General features: G+C 37.8%; 1 protein-coding gene across 4 annotated transcripts; it reads right to left on the bottom strand.

The window, feature by feature from the left end:
- Window positions 1-1,767: 1,767 nt before the first annotated feature.
- Window positions 1,768-18,236, bottom strand: LATS1 (large tumor suppressor kinase 1). 4 transcript variants are annotated; one of them, XM_010581906.1, is made up of 7 exons: window positions 17,733-18,236; window positions 13,894-14,044; window positions 10,486-12,014; window positions 5,204-5,786; window positions 3,993-4,175; window positions 3,640-3,746; window positions 1,768-2,610 (listed from the first exon to the last, which is right to left on the bottom strand). In XM_010581906.1, exons 1-7 carry the CDS (start codon window positions 18,081-18,083, stop codon window positions 2,089-2,091), a joined length of 3,426 nt encoding a protein of 1,141 aa, XP_010580208.1. In that variant the 5' UTR covers window positions 18,084-18,236; the 3' UTR covers window positions 1,768-2,088. The 4 variants fall into 4 exon arrangements, with proteins under 4 accessions (XP_010580208.1, XP_010580209.1, XP_010580210.1 ...); XM_010581907.1 differs by having other exon boundaries at window positions 10,486-12,011; XM_010581908.1 differs by having other exon boundaries at window positions 13,909-14,044.
- Between the last annotated feature and the right edge of the window lie 4,502 nt (window positions 18,237-22,738).

Genomic DNA, 22,738 nt, shown 5'->3' with positions numbered 1-22,738 from the left:
TGGAACAAGCAGACAACATTAATTGTTTCATTAAGCTACAAGCCCATTTTCATTATAGAAAGTAACTAACTACCTGCTTGAGAAAAGAAAACAATTTTTCGTAACCATTTTCTAACCATGATAAGCACTTCACAGTAGAGGGTAGAACTTCCACAAGTGTTTTCTCCTGTGTCCAAGTCAGTTTAAGAAGTCTCCCCGCTGCCAACCTTCTTTACTGCAGTTCACTCCTTCCTCAGTTATGCCAATATAAGTAATTTTTTGGACCACACTGGAAACAGGATCACTCGAACACACTTACAAGAAAGAAACCTCCAAACGCTAAACACCAAGCAGCTTTTTCACTGATCCAGTATTTAGCACAGTACTACAGACAGTTGCACTGGCACAGAGATGCTGAACTGGAGCACAGAAAGGGAACGAATGGCTGGAAGAGCACAAGAATTTCTTAAGCCAGCTTGGTGAGAAAAGTAAACTAGTAACTGGTGTTTGCTGCAAGAACAGCTATGAACACCAATTTCATGACATTTAGATAGTCACAATGCCAGTGCAATGGCATAAATAATAATTTAAGAAAGCAGTAATGCTTACAGGCACATTATTATTAGATTATCCACTGGAATTCAATTCCAAGGAGGAGGAAATGTTTTAAAAGACAAGTTGTTCACTAAAAATAGTGCATTTTCTTTACCACTGTGTTAGGTTCAGGAGAAAGGAGGAGAGAGATAAAAACGTAATTCTTTCTGCCTCTCACCTGTAACTCCTGGCCTTATCTCAGGGAAGCTGCTTAGAGGGCTGCCCCCCCCTCTCTGCTCCCAATAACCTCAACAGGCGCAGTACCCTCCCATCATGAGACCCAAGGGGATGCCTGCTCACCTGCTGTGGGAAATTATGAAAACAGTAATGCAGAAGGCAGCAGACACAGCTGTAAGTTCCTAATTCTGTTCTGAATTGGACTATGAAAGACGGACCACTGAAACTGCACTGATGGCTCGGACTGGTGCACGTCATTTCTCCTCACTGTCTGTAACTAGGAGGAAAATTGTTAAAGCCAAGTGAAACTGGTCTCCACAACAACAGCCTCAAAAGCTGTAATTTATAGTCTTTTCCCATTACTATCTCAAACATATAATAAAGAAACTTCTAAAATTTATTTTTCAAACTAAAAACTCCAACTAAAGCAGAACTGTACACACTTTACAGTTTGGTTGCAGTCAGAAAATTAAACTAGATTTCAGGAAGTGTTTTTCCTAAAGCTTCTTTTCTTCTCATAACTATATGAGAACTGATGACAGGAGACAATCAAGTTGTTTCTGAGTGAGCAGTCCTGCTTTGGGAGTACCAGTCACATGCTACAGCATTACTATGTCAAATTCAATTACTATTTAATAAAATACTAGTTCTAATGCTTTATCATACTATAGCCAAGACTGACCTTTCTTGTTCCAAAGCTGAGAACTATGCCACTACCACAAGAGCTGGAAACATTTCACCAGATAGATGGCTCAGTTTTTCCAACACTGTGAATAATTAGGCTAAATACAGCAAGAAGTGAGGGTACAGCAGCCTTCCCCCCCACGAAATGTATCAGAGAGCTTTATTAGTGTAAAGTAAGTTTTATATTTGGTCAATGTAAGGAAAAACTGTCATTAAAAATTCTGAAGCAGAGATTTGTTTTCTAAAATTATTCACTATATGTACAAATAGATACCAGGCATCATCTTAGGAAAAAAAAAAAAGAAAAAAAAAAAGAAAAGAAAACCACTATTTCCTATTTTGAGTACTTAGAGTACACAGAACCAATAATAAAATTCAAGTGATATTTTTTTTCACCTAACATCAAATCTCTTCTAAATTAAACAATTAACAACGCTGAATAAATTAATATTTGAGAACGATTTCCCTCTATTCTGGGGAAACAAAATGTACAGAGAGCGAACGAGAAGACACAATTTTTTTAGTGTTTAAAAAAAAAAGAAAAAAAGCTTTCCTGTATTTACCCTAACAATCTTCCCTCAATTCTCTTAAGAGACTTTTCAAAAACTGCAGCTGCAAAATAAGTTTATTTAGTTTTTAATCTTTATTCCTCTATTAAACATAAACCAGGTCACGATTTTGAACTCCTCTACCTGCCTGTTCATCATCATCATCATCATCATCATCTGACTGCTGTTCTGAGTTTTGGGAGCTACCATACTCATACTCAATGGGCTTTGGATTGTTATATGGGTAGCCATTGTCATCAAAAAACCTTCGGAAGGTGAATTCATAAAAAGCATGTTCAGGATGTTTTCCATTTTTGTACCACCCATTAAGTGTATCATTTCTATTGCCTTCCTTATCATCATCACTCCACAATTTATCTGGATCAACTGGATCAAAGTTTGACGTGTCTGTAGGATGAGCAATTTTGGGAATGTAGAAAGCAGACTGCCGCCGTAGATCGCTTGAAAAATCAATTGTTTTAAAAAATGGATGAGCTTTTATTTCATCTGCACCATTTTTGCCTAAACGATCTTCTGGCCCTCGGCAGAGTTTTATAATAAGGTCAGAGGCCTCTGGAGTCAGTTTAGCTTGAGGTGGAATATGAAGTGCAGTCTGCCAGTTGATAACCTTTAAAGCAAAAAGACGTGTTATTCTATTTACAATTTCATAAAAAGGAAAAAACACAGTGAAAATTAAAACAACAAAACAAAAACAACAAACAGCCACAATGCAATCATTCAACACCTCTAAGTGTTTTCACACTAGAGAGGGCAAACACAAGGAATATTTTGCTCTTTCAGAAACACAAGGAATATTTTATCTGGAAATCTGGCAAAATCCAGATAAAGTTTAGTTTAAATTTGGAACATGAATAGTCTGGCACAGAATACCCCTGCTATAAACCAACAAAGATACCATAAAATCCAGCACCTGGAACCTGAGATTAAGCACATGGCTTACAATCTTAAAAAGAAGGTGAGGCTATTGAATTTTGATTTATTTGATCCACTGGAAAGATTAACAGATTTAAAGTTTAAAAAAAAAAAAATCAATACTGCACTACATTTGAGCCAACTAATATCTTGCAAGCTGAATGCAGTTTTGTGAAAATGGCACCTGCAGAAGACTGCCCTCATGGTTTCTCTGAAACAGGTGGAGCTCAGGAAAGAAGCAACTCATGGCTCTGAGCTGCCAGTAACCCTGAGCAGCCACAGTTATCTGCTGCTCCTCCACCTCTGCATGCTGAGCACCTGCAGATACATCACCAAAGGAAATCCTCTGCAGGTGAGCAGGCATGGAAGCCAAGTGGTGGGAAAAGAACACCCAGATGCTGGAAGAGGAGAAGAAGAAAAAGTGGAAATAACAACTGGAACAGGTGCAATAAGTGAAAGGGAACAACTGAGATCTGAAACATAAGTTTTAGCTGGCATGTTTACTGTATGACCAGACAAAAGATATGAATGTGATCCTTGAAGTCCCTTTACAAATTAAGTGTACCACCACAGTAACATAAAGTTTAAAATGTTGTTAGTTTGTGACATGCTGGGATAGAGCAGCACTCTCAAAAATCACCTTTGATTCCATTACAAATTAGAAAGACCATGTAAATTTCAAGCCTGCTTTTTCAGACTGCTAATACTAGACTTTTAAAGTTACCTTCATTTGTGTTTCCAGCGGTGTTTGTGCCAGGAAGGGAGGCTGCCCCACTAACATTTCAAAGAGAATTACTCCAACACTCCACCAGTCACACAACTGTGTGTAACCTGAAATGAAGTCAAAACAAGGTAGTCAAAGCCTTAGTGTAATTTTAACCTTGTATTGCTAAGAATAAAAAAGGTTCACAAGAGAATTCTATTCAAAACTTGATTAAGATTTCCATATTAATAACTATTTTTGTCAAAATATTATATACTTGGGCAGTACAAGAAAGCGGTAGTGCAAGAAATGTGAAGCAAGCTACCTGAGTATCAGTTACTTTGCAGTGAGAGGACAGTACAAAAATGCATTACCTGTTCGTAACAATACTTCTGGCGCAATATAATTGGGTGTGCCAACAAGGGAATGGGCCAGACAGCGCTGATGCTGACGTGCAGCCCTACGTTCAAGTGGCTTCAGCCGATCTCCACACCTGCAATTTGCTGGGTCGCCCCACTCATTGCTGAAATCCATACTGTCTTGACGTGCATGATCACCTATAATTGAGTGAGAAAGATGCCAAAATTGAAGATTATTTTAGCTCTTATCTAGTATGAAATTTTCTTCACCTGTTAACATTTCTTGTAATAAGACAGAATCTGTTTCAACACTCAATTTGAGAGCTAAAACAGTCATCAACATCACGATTTTGACTTTTTGCTTATGACATAAAATACCAACTTTTGAGGACACTGTTTTTTTTAAGTTAATTTTTGACATTGAGTTTGATCTTTTCTCAGTTTTTCCTTAACATAACCACACTGGGGGTACAGAGTTTATATTGTTCTTGCTCATATGTAAACAGAAAAAAACCCAATATTTAAAGCATCAAAAAATAAAACCAAATTTTAAACCAACTTCTCTCCAGAGACTGTGTAACAGTCTGGCCTAAGATACATGATGTTTTGATAAAAATAAGACAAAAGTAATATAAAATTGTTTTTTAAGGTACACTTATTTTTGAAAATTAAAAATAGATTATTGCAAATTCTGTATTTTACCATTCTCAGAACTGTGAAATTGTATTTCCCCTAACATTTTTTTTTAGCTGTTGTTATAAATAATCAAGTAGGATTTTTAAAAGCCTACTTAATCCTTTCTCAGAAATCAATAAGTTACAGTAAAAGGAAGTACATGAGACAGTCAGAACTTGAGGCAAGGTTTTCAAGAACAATTACATTTAAAACATCAGTCCTATCTTCAAAACAGAGTTAGGGCTGTTGTCTGTGTAATTGTCTTGCTACCACTCTGACCTTTTGCCTCCAAATTTCAGAAGCCACTAATGGGACAAACTTACAGCAGCATAGCTCATTCCTTCTCCCTTAAGGAATCAATACCCATGCTTACAAACTCACCCTAACTAAACACTGTTTTCTATAATTTGAGTGGTGTGCAGACACTGTTAGATGCATTATTATTCAGAAAGGAAACAGCACAGTCATCTTTCTACTCATTTATTATTTAATTGCTTGCAAAGAATGACACATCAACAAAATAACGAAGAAACCTTTTATGTTTCTCTTACCACTCTGATAGTATTTTGAATCGTGGGTCCATCGAAAACCTGTACAGAGCCCGAAGTCAGTCAATTTAATATGACCATCGCGGTCTATCAAGATATTATCAGGTTTAATATCTCTGTGGATGAAGCCCATTTTATGAACACTTTCAACTGCGCAGGTCAGTTCTGCTGTGTAGAACCGTGCCAGATTTTCTGGAAAGACACCCATTCTAATAAGGAGACTCATCATATCACCTCCTGGAATGTAGTCCATTACAAAGTACAAATTGTCCTTATCTTGGAATGAATAGTACAGACGAACCACCCATTCATTGTCAGCTTCTGCAAGGATATCCCGTTCAGCTTTAACATGAGCAACTTGATTTCTAAGCAAGACATCTTTTTTCCTCAGAGTTTTTGTTGCATATAAAGCATTAGTATCCACTTTTCTTGCTAGGCAAACTTCTCCAAATGCACCAACTCCCAGGGTTTTAATTTTTACAAACATCGACTTGTCCATTTTAGCTCTTCTTAGCCGAATATAATTAGACTCCTTCTGGCATAACATTTTCCTCATTTGATCTCGGGCCTCTGGTGACAATCCAACCTGTGCAGCAAACAGAATTAAATCTGAATAGTGAACAGTACTCTTAATTCTTGGTGATCTTCTTGTAATTACAAGGCTTAGGTAAAGCAAACCAAATACTTAGATACAGCATGGGAAATAATACTTAAAGGGTTTTTGTTTTGTTTTGTTTTAATTTACACATTAGGATTCTATGAAAACATATAGGAGTGATACAAAACAAAACGTGATCACTTGCAACAGCAAAATGCATGAGGTGCCATGCACCAGAAAGTTCTTGAGAAGGAAGTATGTTCTCGAGCACAGAAAGGGCAATTTACAAACTACTGATAAAAACCACTGCAAATAATACTTATCTGAGTAACAGTGTGCATCAACTGCCTCCCTGATTCTCTTTGCAGTGCTAAAGGAAGCCAAGACGTGCTTAGCAGCAGTAAGTCGCTGAGGGCTAACTAAGGAGCTGCTGTGGGAAAGGCTTCCACTCTCTAGACTACCTAGAGCAGAAGTCACTAAACTTCCCGAACATGTCAGTGGAATTTCAGTTGCAGGAGGGAGTATGTGACTCTCTCACTCTCGTGCTTTCCTGTGTAGCTACACAAACCAGATCCATATGGCACCGTTTCCTACTGTCCACCCACACCAAGCACGTGCCTCTGCCACAAACCAAGACCTGATCTTCCCTCTTATCACATAATCCACCTCCTTCTAACAGGACTTCAGTCACACTCTATCGCTCTCCACTCTACACACAAACTAGTTGAGCAGGGCAGTTTCTTTGAAGTGGCCTACTCCTCCCCACAGTATCAGTTCTTGGCTCCCACCTGCATACATAACCCTATCTTGAATGAACATCCCTGGTGTTCTGGCCAACACTGCTAACATTCTGACAGCTGAAACACAGGCTACATGTAACTCATCGCCTACAGTGTGGAAACCCTTATAGATAAGAACCACACTGAGCATTCTCGTCATATTCCAACATGGGTGCCTCCTAGTGTGTTTTTGCTGGCTTCAATTCATTTAAAGTGCCATTCAATTCCAGTGCCATTTTTCTTGGCAAATTTCAGGCCCTGGAATCAAAATATCCCTTCTTTTGGTTTTAATGTGAGCAGAATCTTTCTTCCATTTTTTATATTCTCTTCTTTGTGACACTACCCTCACATAGCTTGATGTTCATTCCTTCTTTTGTTTTCTGTCAGCATTTTCAAAATCTTATATGCTCCTTTTTTCATAGCATCTCAATTATTTTATCTGCCTACCGGGCTTGAGATCACCATCCTACAGCAATGATTTCCAAGTTCAACCTATAGTATATTGCCTTATTTTTTCCTGGATGTTCTGATCATGAAATAAAATTGAACATGGCCAAACTGAATCCCTGCAAACATCACAATTGTTACTGAAGAACTATTCTAGAAGTTTTCAATTTCTTACTGTCACATCTTATTGATTCTTGATACCAAATCTTGCTGCTTCCATCTCATTAATGCTTCAAACACTTAAGATACTGTCTGCATAACAGTACTCAGGACCACCATCAGGATTAGGTAACCACTAGTCTAGGCCTGTATAAACTGCGTGTTAATAGATGACTTCTGCTTTGTGTAAGTTACAACATAACTTGAAACAAAATATAATAGATGTGACTGAGGAAAAAGGTGAGATAAAAGATCAATTAAATATCATTCAGTATCTTAAAAGTGCTTTCAGGATACTGTATGTCACCTATTAAAGAAAATACTGTTAGAAAAATTTCTTACAGGCATCATAACAAAAATGGATCCAAAGGAGATGCAATTAGGAAAATGCATACAAAATGCGTGTCTACCCAAACAAACTTCACAAGCAATATCAATTCAGTAAGATATAAATGGGGAAGGCTGTTTCAAATTCGAGACAAAAATTTTTGTAGACATCAGACAGGCAGTAGTTAGGATTGGGTAGCAGTAGTTTCAAGACTGGATGTGGGAAATAGACAATTTCTTGACTCAGAGAAGCGAGTTGAACCTTTCTCAACACATTACTGCAGGAATACCTGTGCACTGACTTCCAGGACAGAAACACCTCAAGTTTTCTGTGAATGAACATGCTTAAGGCACACTTCCAATACAGAAAGAGGGATTTTTGAAGACTTACAAATGTCAAGAAGATATATGAAGGCGTGGCCCTGTTGAAGTTCAGACAATGGGGGGTGGGGGGTGTCACCTTCAAGTCCCATCTGAACCATGAGGTCTGCTTCAGTACAGCCCCACTTGCACACAAACTGAACCCCACTGATCAGTTAGAAAACTGGCAAAGAATATAATCTAGATGGCAACAAAACCCTAGAAGGAGTGATACCCAATACAGTAATTAATCATTGCAAGACATACAAATAGAGTCTCCAAAAACATTGTAGCTTTACCTTCTAGCACCTGCTCTCTAGCTGTTGCGTCCTAACAGTTTTGTTGTAAAAAACAAGAGCCCAAATACCACAATGTCATCTCTTCCCCCAACCCATCTTCACTTTTTCCTACGCCATCCACTAAATCAATGTTAATCACAAACTGATAGCTCTCTGCATTGCTGTATTTTCCCTAAAACTCTCCTGAGTTACAGCATTTACCAAAAATTAACCAACTTTGTCAGCTGCACAAATGTTCATGCACATACACCTCTAATTACTTCTAGTCAATGCCAGACACAAGAGCTTCCTGAATTGTGCTACAATATCACACAACTTGCTCTCATTTTGATCCCTTCTCATCTTGCTGTGCCTTAAATCATGACTTAAGTTTCTCTTTGTGGCAAAGACATCTAGCATAATTCTTGGCCAAATTCAGACATCCAAATTAAATATTTTTGAGACAGCTCCACTCTATTCCCTAGGAAACCTGATAGCATAGAAATATGTCACTGATGCTAGAAATACTGCATCCTATGAATGTAGGTATTTCTGTAGGGATGCATTCTGGTGGTATTTATTTTTTTTCTTTCGAAATTCCTACCAAATGGGAGAAAAGAAGGGATTCAATACTTGTTTAATCCTCTTAAACTTCCTGAAAATAAGTAATGAGCTAGTTTCCCTTTCTCCTTCTCATGAAGGCCCAAAATATACTTCACTGTTGTGGGATTCCTCTCCTATACCCTAATGAAAAAGGAGAGGTCTGCTGCAGCATAATACCCCATTTTCTACCCTTCAGTCTGTAATTAAACATCCCAGCTTTAAATCTAGTATAAATATTATAAATCGTATTTCATATAAGACATTTGCTAGGGTGCTTTAAATGCACAAGAAAAATATCAAGAAAAGTTATATCAGTGCTTTCACATACTTATGCTTGCGATACTATGGAACACAACACAGTAAGAAGGGAAAGTGAAGTTTGCAAATCAACATTAATTATAATCTTACATTTAAGTACTTAAAAATAGTCAAAACAAATTCATGCTTAATTTTGATGCAGGATTGCATGCAAAGCCCTCTAAAAAGGGATCATGCTATTCTTAATAAATACTGTTGCTCCAGAATCTTACTTGTCTACACAGGGATGGAGGCTACAGAGTTCAGGAAAGCTTCCCACACCTTAACAGTTTAAATCAGCTGTTAGTGGAAGTGAAAAGGAAAGAGAGAAGACTAAGCATAAAGATCTAGAAAGAGTTCCAGGAAGAAATCTTGCTAATGTTTACATATTCGTGATTAAGCAAACACTTATAAAACACTACAGCTTACAGTAAGAATTTTCAAAGAGTAAGAAAACACGGATTTAAAAAACAGCACTTCAAGTGGCATAAGCCAAATACATTCTTTCATAGAATAAATTAAAAGGTACATCATACTTATGTCAAATTTTCAACTACAATGGTTAAGAAAAACATATAACTAATACATCTTGAATTTCCATTTCTGCAAATCTTCATTTCACTACTTCTCACTATTTTCTCTTTTGAAATGACATATGTATACATCAATTCCAGTTTTTACCCTTTTCATTTGGTTTAGCAGAACAATGAAATCCCAGAAATAGACAACTGACTTCATGTAGGCACAAAGAAGTTGATTTTACATTGTTTTGTTGATTTTTTTTTTTTTTTATTATTATCCCCATTCAATTACCCCTTGTTTAAACACATACCCTTACAGCCTGGATTATAAAATACTTAGGCAAAAGGTACCATGTCCGTTCATTCTAAAAATCTAACTTTTAAATATTGATTTTTTATTTGAACTTAAAAAACCCTATCACTGTTTAGGTGACTATATAAACGTGCTAACCAGCCTACCACTTGTCCCTGCTTTGCTTGTACCTCCAGTGTTTATTTTTTAAAAATAAAAATATTAAACAAACAAATCATTAAAATATTCCACATAACTCACTCAAAGATCAGGATTAAATAGAACCCATAACAAAAAGCTATGAGCCATGTAGTTAAATCTCAGTTCATGCAACAATGATTTTGCTTCTGCTGCCTCATCATACATAAGCCTGATGAACTACATTTAGACATGCAAAAACCTTACTTAAAAAAACTAATTTCTAAGAAGACAATGAATTACTTAAAAAAGCAATGAAGAACTTGCCACATCTCAAACAAAAACTAAAAATAGACTTCAATACCACAATATACCACAATGTTCTACTTATCTGTACTATTTAAACATTCTACAATTAGGACATATTTCTTAAAATGAATATGGGAACAGTTCTAGTCATAGATTTAGAAAGAAGAAAGAGTTTACCCGCATCATTTCGTTCTCTAGTTGTTTTTTCCGATGCAAACGCTGCTGATGTGACTTGAGTATATTCTCCACATGCTGCTCCATGAAGAATTTAAAGGCTTGAGGGGAATAGCTTTGAATGCGAGACTCTCTTCTTTCTTCATCCTTCTTGTTTTTTCTAACAGGAACAGGTGATGTTGTAATTTGTTTCTTTTCTTTATCTGTTGAATCAACACATTCATAATTCTTTTCATTCTCATCCTCCTTGGATAAAATAGGTGGTTCCTCCTTGTTGAGCTTGGGTCCTGTCTCATACAGGTTGACAGAGGGATTCTGGTGTAACAAGTGTTTCGGATAAGGTGGTGGGGGACCCTGGTAATTTGGAGCCTCTGCAACAGGAGACATAACTGCCATATTTGTAGAGGGACTCTCAGCGAAGGGAATGGTCTGAACAGTTTGCACTGGTTGTGGCATCCAGGAAGGGTGAGTGGGCGCCAAGGCAGTCTGTAGCTCTGGTTTTAACACACGCATGCTTTTTACTGGTTGCTGAATGGGAGCTGGTGTTATAGCTGTTACTGTTGTAGCCGAAGGCTGAGAGCTGCTCGAGTGACTCTGCCTATTTCCATGATGGCTGTTGAAAGAATTTGACCGTACAGGAACATTGGGTTGCCATGTAGGCATGTCATGCCCATTGCCAGGTGATGACTGCGGTTGCACAGGGGAAGGCTGTGACCAGGACGCAGGTATTCCAGCTACATTTGTATTATAAAGTTCCATGTTGTGACTGTTTCTATTTGGCACCATCATTGCCTGAGGAAGATTCCCATTGGTGTATGCTGAAGGAGGAGCAGATCCTCCTGCCTGCATCTGTAGTGCTGTGGGGCTTTGCCTGTTAGTTGGATTCATGGGGTATGGGGGCGGCTGGCGACTCACTGAGTTCCCAGACACCACATTCTGGTGAACGATGAATTCTGCCTGACAATTGCCGTTTTGCATCCCAGCTCTTCCTGAGGGAAAACTAAATTTGCTGTTGGCAGAACTCTGCATGATTATTGGTTGCCTGCCAATGGGGACAGCACTCATGCCTCTCTGAGCCTGCGTGGAAGAATTTATTGGTGGAGGATTCATAGGCGGAGGTGGATAACCATCCTGCCACGCTCCTGGTGGCACTGGAGAAATACGAGAGATCACATATTCCATGTTTCCAGAGTAACGCTTTGTTTGAGAGTTTGGTTCCCAGGAAGGAGGTGGAGGAGTAGTTCCCCTTGGAGGGGGTGTCTGTCCTCGAGGTGGTGGAGGAGGAGGAGTGACACTCCTTATCTGTGGTAGAGGCGGAGGATTCACTCTTTGTCCGTTGCCAGGATGAGCCTGAGCAAATGCTGCAATGCCAGATCCAGATAATGGCCTTCCTACATCAGGCTGAGCGCTGGGACTTTCTGAGCGATAAACTACACCATCTCCCAGGGAAGGGCCATGCCTCTGAGGAACCAAGGACTCCTTAGAACCCTTCCAGCTCTGCTTGCGGTTAACTGATTGCTGTACAGTCCCTGCTTTTACAAGAAGAAAACACAGTATTTATATTATTAGATATTATTTCTATTTACTGCTTTGAATATTTTATTCTTCTGCATTAATTACTCCAGAAATAGGATGGGAATTCTCCAACATAGCATCATACACTGTACTTCACATGAAAAATGTATCTCTATCTAGTAATACAGAGCATGCCATGGTAATATGCTCAGTACACAGTGTAAGAGCAAAAAAATGCAATGAAATTCTAGTATCAGAGTTTTTAGAAATCACTTTTCTGAAGCTGCATTTTGCTTCAATTACAGATGCACTCAACTTTTAATTGAAAAAATGGTAACATGCAAAATTATTAGGCATACTATGTATTTTTAATCATGCACACAAGCAACTCTCAGACGAGATGTTCAGTACAAAAGCAAAAAAAGCAACTGCACAGAAAAATAGCATTAGCCATGTTGCTATTCCTTCCAGTTCAACTCTTAAAATAAATGAAGTGTTCTTAAACTAAAATTTAACTGAATGCTGTAAAATCAAACAGTCCACTTACACCCTTGTATGCATACAGTTCATCCAAAATTGTTATATTCCTTGCATGTGAAATTTGATTAAGTATTTTAATTTTAAAAGTTATGTCTTTATGGGTAAAAGTGTTGTATAGAGGCAAGAACTAAAACTGTATGAAAGTAAAACTTACATACCCAAACTCTACAATATATTTACTTTACAGATGTTATTTTGCATCATATAAACAAACTAATATACAAGGAACTGCTAGTGCATGCAGTCTTATTGTGCTTTTTACAATGTTATTACTGCGATACTTGTAAACACATACAGTACTGTAACTGCTGAAAGTCACTGTATCTTCCATCAAAGAACATGTTAATTACTATATCTTTGCATGTAACAATGAAAATCACAGCTAAATGATGGCATCTAGCTAGCAGCTTCATACAAGCACTGACTAACCCTGCTTCACAGACTAAATGAAAATAAGGCTGTACTTTGCTACTCTTGACTACTAATTTTTCCTCATACCTATATGGTTGATTTAAAAATGTAACATGACAGAGCCAGCAGCTCAGCACCCAACTTCAGTCAAACAGAAGTTCAGTATTTCTGCTGCATTTGAAAGTTACCATTTGTTTAGGTGGATGCTACTAAAACCTGGTAAAAAAACCCAAACCATCAAGACGTATTAAAAATGTGCTTGCATAAGTTAAGAGAGCAATAATAGCAAGTAGCAAAATTCTGACTCTGTTGCTACTAAAGCTATAGTCTGTCCCCTAATTTCTATAAAAACATGAAGTCTGCCTTAAAAACCAGACAAACAAAATCTGGAATCAAGCAGAGAGAGGGATCTTGAAACAGGACATCCTAAAATACAAATTGTGTAGCCATATGATATATAAATACATATACGCACATACAAATAATATATATATATACACACACACACAGAAGCACCCACATGTAGTGCTGCTATGTGGGAGAGTATGTGAAAAAGAGAGACAAAAAATTTAAAAAAAGAATTCAGTGCTCACCACTGACTTCTAAATGGCATCTGACACTGAGAACAAAATAAGGGCATCGCACCAACGAGGGACAAAAGTTACTAAAATGAGATCTGAATGCCATTCCTTGTATAAAATACTTACATACAATCTTAAGACCATGCAGTTATAAAAAAGAAACATTTAAGAAATTCATGTCAAATACACATATCTTTCAGAAGAATTACACTATACTTTACATGCCATTTTTAAAAGCAAAAAACTGTATCTCAACATCTCCTCTGTTCCACTGTGAGCACATGAAGGAGGAATTTGCTGTTTTGTATTTTTCACCTATAAGAATACACTCAGTAAGTTACTGAGTTACCATGGACACACCTACCTGGTGGTTTCATACCTGCATTTACAGGTCTTGCTGCTGCTGCAACCATCTGTTCCCGACGAGGATCCTGGTAGCTCATTTTACTTATAAATTCAATGGCAGCTTCTATACTACGGTTGTTAGTTTGTCTAAGAGCTTGTATAACCATATCCTAAAGAGAAAATTACATACAAAAAATAAATTACAAGAAAATAGCAAAAATACAAAAAAATCACTGTTATTTAGTCAAACATCCTTCAGTAATTTTACCAAAATACATAACTGATTTCTCTCAATTGATTTAAAACTAATTTTAAAATGTTTTCTCCACAGCAGATCCTCCAAAACACTCATACAGTCTGGATCTTCAGGAAAAGAAGTTAACTTGTTGAAGCACTGTAGTCTGATTTAAATCATGCCACTTTGCTATTCGTACAAACAGTTTGCTTATATGCACTGATAAATGCTACCCAGGTAACAGCTAATTACGTGATGACCAGAGGCCCCTTCCAACAACCTAAGTTATTCTATGAAAGATACTCTAATGTCAAATTCAGAAGTTTGGTTTTTGCTCATTTTCCTTCAACTCAGCATGACTTTTTGTCAACAAATATCCATTAGTTTCTCCCTAAGAATTCTTCCTGATGAAGACAACATTACTGGCAGAAATTCTATTATTTTTGTGGTAGATTTAGACTCTGTGTTCTTAGAGATCCAAGCACAAGTTTTGATCTGATGGCCATTCCCAGCTCTGTCAATGGAAAATTTATTATGGACCAGTGGTTTTTCCAGTGACTTGAATGAGATCAAGGTCAAGCAACAGAAGCAGCATTTCAGATGCTTAAGTGTCAGGCACTGCTCTCCCACTTACATTACACAGGATTTGTGCAGCTGACTCAACAAGTCTGAAACAAATCCACAGCATAACTCCCTGTAATTAAGCACACTGTCTTCAATGATTTGTTATGGCCATACTTTGTCATATCAAAGCAATCATTTCCATTCACATTATGTTTGAACAGGTTACCCACATATGACAGCATTCACCTCCTACTAAAATCAATGGGAAATCAAAGAGGGCTCAGAAGGGAAGTAGTCAGCATCAATTTCAAATTCAAACCCACATGTATACTTTCACCCTGTCTGTGCACATTTTTAACACTACAAACATACAAAATTACATACAGCCTTCAGAAACAATAATTAAATTTGGTGAAAAGAAGAACCTTAAAAAAGGATTTAAAAAAAAAAAATATAATAAGGTTGTCACAGTGTTTACAGACCAGCTGACATTGTTGGAAAAAGCAGATACAACTTTTGATCTCGTAGCTCCTTCACAAGACAGTTATGTCTGCAACACTTCTATTATAGGCAAGACTGATCTGTTGCAAACTACATTTTCTGCACCAGTATGCTATTTGATCATTGTGCAGAGAGTTAAGTTGTCCAGAGTATTTAACTTCCAATTTGAATATACTTTTATAGGACCCATCATTCATTTCTACCTATCAAATTAAATTTTCTTCTTAATCAGTTTTAAAACCAAATTTACTGTATTTTTAGCCAAGTAATTCTACTATATATAAACCTGAACCTACAAGTTAACATCATGAAGCCATAAAGACACAGAGAATCTCAAGGTACAGAACCAGTAACATTTTAAGAGCTGAAATTTAGTCCCCTTTCCACTAACCAGAGGACCTGAGTAAGAGCCAAAGGATCTCTCTCCCCCCCTCTAGCTGAAAAACAAAAACCTTGGTCACCTTATGTGACCTGAAGTATTCTATGTCTTGAAGAATATCACCTTACACAGAACATATGAGGACTGCACTTGAATCCTACTAAGAGAGATTTCCTGTAAGCTGTTTAGGGTGGGTTTTGTTTGTTTGTTTTTTTAAGACAAACACGACAACTGTGTTCTCCCATAATTACTATACATATATATCACTATCTATATACACACTATAGAGAGATATATATCTATCTGATACTGATAGTTATCTATCTGCCTGCTCAGCTTTAACCCTGAATACTACCTATTGCTTGAGGGGTGGGGGGAATAAACAGAAAGTTTGTGACATTCAATATATTAAAAAAAAAAAAAAATCAGCCACTTACAGCTGGCCAACACACCCCAGCTATGATCCAGTCCATGAAACAATCCCAGCTCAAAATATATTCTCATTTCACTCCTACTTGCTGTCTCCAATACCCCCCACCAAGAAAAATGCTTTCCTATTTCAGCTCTATCTGTTCCTCGTGGTGTTCATAGGCCAATGCCATATGGACTATTGTGGCAACACAACTGTGGGTTAACATATGGCAGAAACAGCTTATGCTGGCACTGTGCCTGAAAAAAGTTCCATATAACCACAAGTGTCCTGGGAATTCTCAGCTGTATCCAAGAACAAAGGGTAGGAGCAAAAGGCTTCAGGATACAAAGGATCCAACAAAAATACCAACTTAAGGTACCTTTCTAGTTTATTATCCAGCCACATACCATTCCTCAGTTCACAAAAATGACTGCAGGTTCAATCTGTAAAAAATGGATCGGAAAACTGATCTACTTTTTAAAAAAAAAAAAACCCACAAAAAACCAACCTCAGCAACCAACTGCAGAGCAGGAGCAAATTATTACAAAATCATTTATCATTATAAAATCCTTCCATTCTTACTGAAAGCAGAGTCTGGACTGTGTATCTGAGCAAGTGAACAGAACATGAAAAACCACTATCAGCACCTGACCCTGGGACATTTTTGAGGAAAAGTCAGCTGATAGTTTTGGAGAAGCTCACTCTTGGTAGAGGTAGATCTCTCCATAAATACCGAGGCATCATAGCCAGAAGAACTCGTGAGCTGGTCACTACTACAAGCAGTGTACTCCTGTAAAGGCAATCCCTGTTATGGTACTGTGTCTTTTTCCTTTGGAAAGATGAGTGGTTTGCTAGCAATTTTTTTTAACCTGCTTTTGTAGTCAGGTTTACAGAGAAAGCATGAAAACAGGTTAAATTTACTTTGATGTGCAAATCCCAGTAAAAACACAGGAGCTGCAAGTGTGTTAATTTTTTATTCCTGGAAACCACTTTTCAGACTCCTTTCACTTATTAAAATGGATGAATGGAAATAAGTTTAGTCAAAAATTTGAAAAATAAATAAATTGAACAATTATTTAGTTCCCTATTCTTATAATGAAAATAACAGCAGAATAATTACTCATGCCCAAGATTTTCAAGAGACTTGACATTTTTTACATTTTTTGTCTTGAGTATACTGCAGAGAAGACATTTTGCACCTGCTTTTGTCATGTACCTTGTTATTTTATATATACTTGACAAAGTACATAAAGTAAGGATAGCCAAATTTCTTTCTCCACAAAGTTTAAGTTTCTATAAGCCACAGATGTAAAAAACTCATTAAAATTAACTTCTGAAATATTTGGTACTGTCTTTCAATTTAGAATGGCCTTATTTTATCAACATATTTTAACTGAGCACAATTCAAAATTCCATCGAGTACCAGAGGCAAAATCCATGTTCTAGAGTCCAGTTCTCTCTGCCTAAAATGATATAAAAAAATTAAAAAAACCTACCCCTACCACATAAGAACAAACTGTACAAGATGCTTAAAAAAGAAAAAAAAAAAAACCACAAAGCCAAGCCTCTCTAAATCCTTCTATTCCTCTTCTTCATCCCCCATTATTACCAGTTTCACTACATACTAATTAGAAACCTACCAGGTTTTGAAGAAGCTATTTTGCTTATTATATGTTGTTCAAACATTCCATGATCAAAACCCCCTGCGACATGTACTAATACTTTATAGTTAGCAGAACATCAAATCTTGAAAATAAAATATTTCACCTCATCAAAGCCAGCAGCTTGTAAGTCTTGCAGCATTTGCCGATTAACTTCTGATGTTCCTTTGACAGCTGAGGTTGTTTCGTTTGCAAAAGGCAGAAGTGAGTTTCTTATCTCCTGCAAAACTTTATGATATGTTACAAATTTGGGGGGATTTCGGCCTTGTCTAGGATCTTCAGATAACATTTTGCCCATGCTGTGATCAGCTTTAGCAGCATCTGAGGGTTTAGGTAAATTCCTGAGGCTCTCTCGTATTTCCTGTAGCATCTGCTGGCTGCTGCCAGTATAGTTACTGGCAGGAAAAGTCTTAGGCCTCATCTGTCTATAACCTTCTGGCTTCTCACTTCTCTTCATGAAAACATGTATATATGCAACCTCCACCAAGGACTCGCAGACACCACAATTCAAGGAAGACTCACTGGTAGTTTCAGAACTTGTGAAAGCAGTGGCTCTTCACTGTGAAACCATGGGTCCTGTAGTGCTGGAGTTTGTCACAAGCCAAAACTGCTATCCTGTTAACAAAACAAACAAAAAAATCCCCTTATAGGTACAGCAGTGACAAAGTTCACAACGTAGCACTGGTGGCAGTGAAATGGTCACATGCAGCACTGCCTTCACAGTTATTAAAAGCATGCTAAGCAACTTCTTCAGGCAGTTTTTACTCAACCTAAATTACAAACTGTGTTGGGCTTCTAACAGTCCATTCACAAAAAAATGTTTTAGGTGCCTCAAGTCCGAGCAGTCCTGAATTGCAAAGGATGTGGACAGACTAAAGAGGAACTCAGTATGGTGGACAAAGCTTTGCAGAGCAGGTATGAACTGCTGTGTGTGCTATCCCACCACTGCTTCCTTTGCCTTCCCTCTCTGCTGGGTGCTGTCTCCATTCATCATCACCCACGTTCTCTCCATCAACGCTTTTATAGCTGAAGGTGCCAACTCCACTACCCAGTTAACTAGGATATGGACCAAACACCCTAGCTGTTCAACAATTCTGACATCAGGCCCCACAAACAGATGGAAGTGAGAAGTACAAAGTACACCAGTGAAAGTATACAATTACCATGATTGTATCCATTCTTCAGCAGTCACACACTTAAAAGGTAAACACTTGCCTAGTTCATCACACACAGCTTTATGATTTCTTGTACCATCTCCCATTTAAACCTGTTTAAGAGTTTGGTTTTCTAAGGCTGTCACAGTCTCTTAGCTTGATTCTCCTTGAATCCTCCAGTCTTTGTCAATAGTTACTTTTAAAATTTATTTTATATAAGGGAAGATGAGAGCAGGGAGGGGAAGAAACAACATTTAATCAAACTTTTTTACTGTAAAACCATTTAACAACTCAAGCATCAAATTCACTGAGAGCATAGCTGTGACATTTGGTAAGGGAAATAGAACTTTCTGCCAAAAACAAATAAAAAACGTTTGCATTTTGAAGGCGCTGACTCATCAGGGAAAGAACCCTGTGTCGGCAGAGAACTCAAACCTCTGCATTCGTGCTGTGCACTAGTTAGTACTGTAACACTCTAACTAGTGGCAAAGGATAGAGCAACTAAGGTGAAACACTGAAGAAGTTACAGAGCATTTGCCTCTTTAGAATATCATGAAATAAAACTTTTGCAGTCTCTACTGCTCCACAGAGGAAGACCAGTTACTAAGATAGCGCAAGATACAAAAATTACATATTTTAGCACTTCTCTTCACAGGCAGCCAGAAGAACGGTAAAGCTCAACTCACACTGTTCCTTTACTATAACGCAATGTCTAACAGTAGCAATACCAAAACGTTCTTATTTTCTTGTTTCTGTTTCTCAAAGTGATAAAAAATTGATTCCTAGTTTTCTGAAGGATTATTTTTGAGGATTCAGATGTCTGCAAGCATCTTTTGTCTCTTAAAGAAGTAGTGTTTAGATAAGTTTCTCATATTAGCCATGAATTAAACAGGTGTCTAAGTTCTACACAGTCTACATAAAAGCCACTCTTCCTTCATCCACGTTTCACTTCTGCAGTATTTGCACTGCCATAAACCAATTAATGATTCAGTGATTGAAGAAGAATACGACAAGGAGTTAATAGGAAAAAGAACCCTCTAATATACATGCAAATTATATTAATTAAATACACATGCTGCCCATATACAAATAAAACCCAAAAGCTTGAAGTAATACATAAATAAGGACTGTGAAAAGAAACACAAGGGACACCCACTTAATCCCATTCTCCTTGGAGAACCACTTAAGAAATAATATAATTTCTCTAATGGAACTATCTAAATCTTGGGTGCTATAACTTCACCCACAAGCTTTCTTTGCCCTGTGACAGGTTTAAAACCTTAAATCAATGTAATTTGGTAGTTATATTGAAGTTTTTTCCTGCAGTCTGGTAGCATACAATTCTTCAGTGCTCACTGAATAAGGAAAAGATCATCAGACATATAAGTGAATTTTAATAATAAACAGTGAAGTTTTGCTCAAAGTATTAAGAAATCTAGATTCAGCAGAAAGTACAGCATGAGAGCAATTAAAATGCAATTTAATTTTGGCCACTTTCAAAATATTTTTCAAAACATGCCATATTTAAGACCACATTGAAAATACTTTGTCAAAAACACTTTCCAAGGAAAATGGAGCAACTATATTTAGACCATTTTACTAGTTTTGCTATGGATGTTCCTTTTCTTTCCAAGAGACCTGCTTCAAAAAAACACGTTGGATACCCAAGCGTGAGGACATTATAACACTTGAAAGAGTCACCACCTCCAGAAAAGTCAAACCTCTAGCATAAACTCATCCCAAAACATAGGGCAACAAGGCTAAGTATCTTAGAGGCTTAGTAATCTAGATTACTTGTTCAAATTCAGTCAAAATTAGGAGTAATGACTAGCTCATCATTGGCACGGTAATCTAGATAAAACAGTTGGTATTGATCTTGTGTCACACATATACCAATGAGAGAAGAAAAAAGTGTCCATACATGAGTTATTATTCCTTTTATTAAGTTCCAAGGGCCTGGAATTCAGGAGAAAACAGTTGTTTTGCACCTATGTATTCTACCATAATTTCATCTGGTATTTCAATATTCACTTTATGGTTACACTGTGGGTAGCTGAGATAAACAAATATAACACCCCTAAGAGAAATCAAGGTTAAATTAACAGGACACTTAAATCATGAATCAGGAGACCTAGAGTCTACCACCTAGGGGGAAAAAAATCAGCTCGTGCTCCGACTTCTTTAGGTGCAAAACCGAGATAATTGTATTTCTTTCTAAAGTGCTTTGAGAACTTTAAGACAGCATCCCTTGTAAGTGTTTGATAGCTATTATTTTGCTGGCAACTGCAGCATGACAGGATATGCACTAAGCAGTCTTGGAAAATAAAGCTGCACTTTCACATAAATTTTTAGCAGAAGCAGAGCTTTACCAGTGTAAACCAGCCAGTCCACTTATCCCCCACCACTTAGTAGCACCAGCATAATTATTTGTAAGGCCACAGAGAGCCAATCAAGCTAAGGAACTTACTCAGATAAATAGTAACTTTTTTTTTTGGTGGGTTGTTTATTTGGCAGCAATGATGGGTAATGGTAGTTTGATGTATATGTGAAACTACAGTCTTAATTGCTCACAAACCCAATTAAATTGGTCCTTCAGTTTAATGAAGTACAAGAAAGCAAGTGCTACTACAGTTCATCTTGCTTTACATATGAACCTCAAAATTCAAAGTCACCTTCTCTTACAGACATTTACACACATTTCAAAGCAAGAAAGTTTTGACTGCTCGGTAAGAAACCTATCTCAATTTTGTACTTTTAACTAGCAAACACAAACTGTATACAAGGGAACTGACATCTATTCCCTCTTGCAGTTGTGTTATTACATGTAAATGATAGATCTGTTTGTTAATGCAGCTGTTTCTGCCGATGAAGTTCTCCACTTCCCTAAAGAACTTAAAAAAATATTTTTTCCTTTCTTTTCAAAATATGGGGAAAAAGTATTTTCCTCTACAGGTCAAACTGTAAGTAAAAAAAATACTTGTCTTTTTACAGTATAATCATGAAAGACTAGACTTAAAAATCAGCATTTGAATGAGAATACAGAATGGTTGCATGCAACTGTTGATGACTTCAAAGTTTTTCTGGGGAAAAAAATACACAGCTTTGTAATATATCTGTAACATTTCTTATCTCCGAAAGTTTTGAGCACACTTTTAAATACTTTTATTTCCAATTAGGTATTGAACACCACATATTAATCTAGTTTGGTTCCCTCTCTCATGTACCTATTCTAATAACTTATTTTATACATAATCACAACACTTTATTGCTGGGGGTGGTGGGAAACAACCAAGAACTTAGGAGACATAAAATTAAGTTCGTAGGGGCTTGGTTCAAACCAACAAAAGCAACCTGTTCTTCAGATAACAGGCCACTGAGCTGTAAAGCAATTTCCCACAGGATTCATTTCCAGCGCTAAAAGTTTCCATAGAATGAGGAGAAAGCTGGACCCTGACATCAGTAAACAAACGCAACTACATACGGTCAGGGAAGACTGAGCTGGAAATGACCAGAGGCTCGCTGAACGTTGGGAACATCGTGCATTTTCTCTGCTTGTTCCCACTCTTAGGCTCTGCTATGTCCTTTAACAGGATACCGGTCTTACTTACGTAGAGTCACCCTCAGTAGCAGCAGTCGTTATTTCGAGGGCGCCTAAGAGCGATCTTTACGGGTACCGGCCGGACAGCCGCTGAGGACCAAAAGCGTAAGCTGCGTTGCCACAGACCGGTACCAAGGTAAGTCCGACAGCACAGCAGGACCCAGCGTTTCGAGGACCACCCCGACCGGGGGGGGTCAGCGCCGGGACGAGCGCCGGGCACAGCACAGCCACCAGCACCCCGACCCTCTCCCAGGGCAGCGGCACGCCCGCGCTTCCTTCGCCCAGCCAGCCCCAGGCCGCGAACCGAGCTCGGTCTGGCGCAGCGCTGGTCTCCCGGCGCCGCCGGTCCTCCCCGCGCGG

This window comes from Haliaeetus leucocephalus, unplaced genomic scaffold, assembly GCF_000737465.1.
Source record: "Haliaeetus leucocephalus isolate CR32 unplaced genomic scaffold, Haliaeetus_leucocephalus-4.0 Scaffold819, whole genome shotgun sequence".
Lineage (NCBI taxonomy): Eukaryota > Metazoa > Chordata > Aves > Accipitriformes > Accipitridae > Haliaeetus > Haliaeetus leucocephalus.
Note: the sequence above shows the minus strand (reverse complement) of the source record. Positions and strands in the feature narration are given on the sequence as shown.

What these genes read in the sequence shown, in the direction of transcription:
- LATS1 (XM_010581906.1), bottom strand. Translation starts at nt 18,083, where the DNA reads ATGAAGAGAAGTGAGAAGCCAGAAGGTTATAGACAGATGAGGCCTAAG. An exon ending in TTCAAAATACTATCAGAGTG is followed by an intron (nt 4,176 to 5,203) that starts GTAAGAGAAACA and finishes ACTCAATTATAG; the next exon opens with GTGATCATGCACGTCAAGAC. An exon ending in CGCTGGAAACACAAATGAAG is followed by an intron (nt 2,611 to 3,639) that starts GTAACTTTAAAA and finishes TTTGCTTTAAAG; the next exon opens with GTTATCAACTGGCAGACTGC.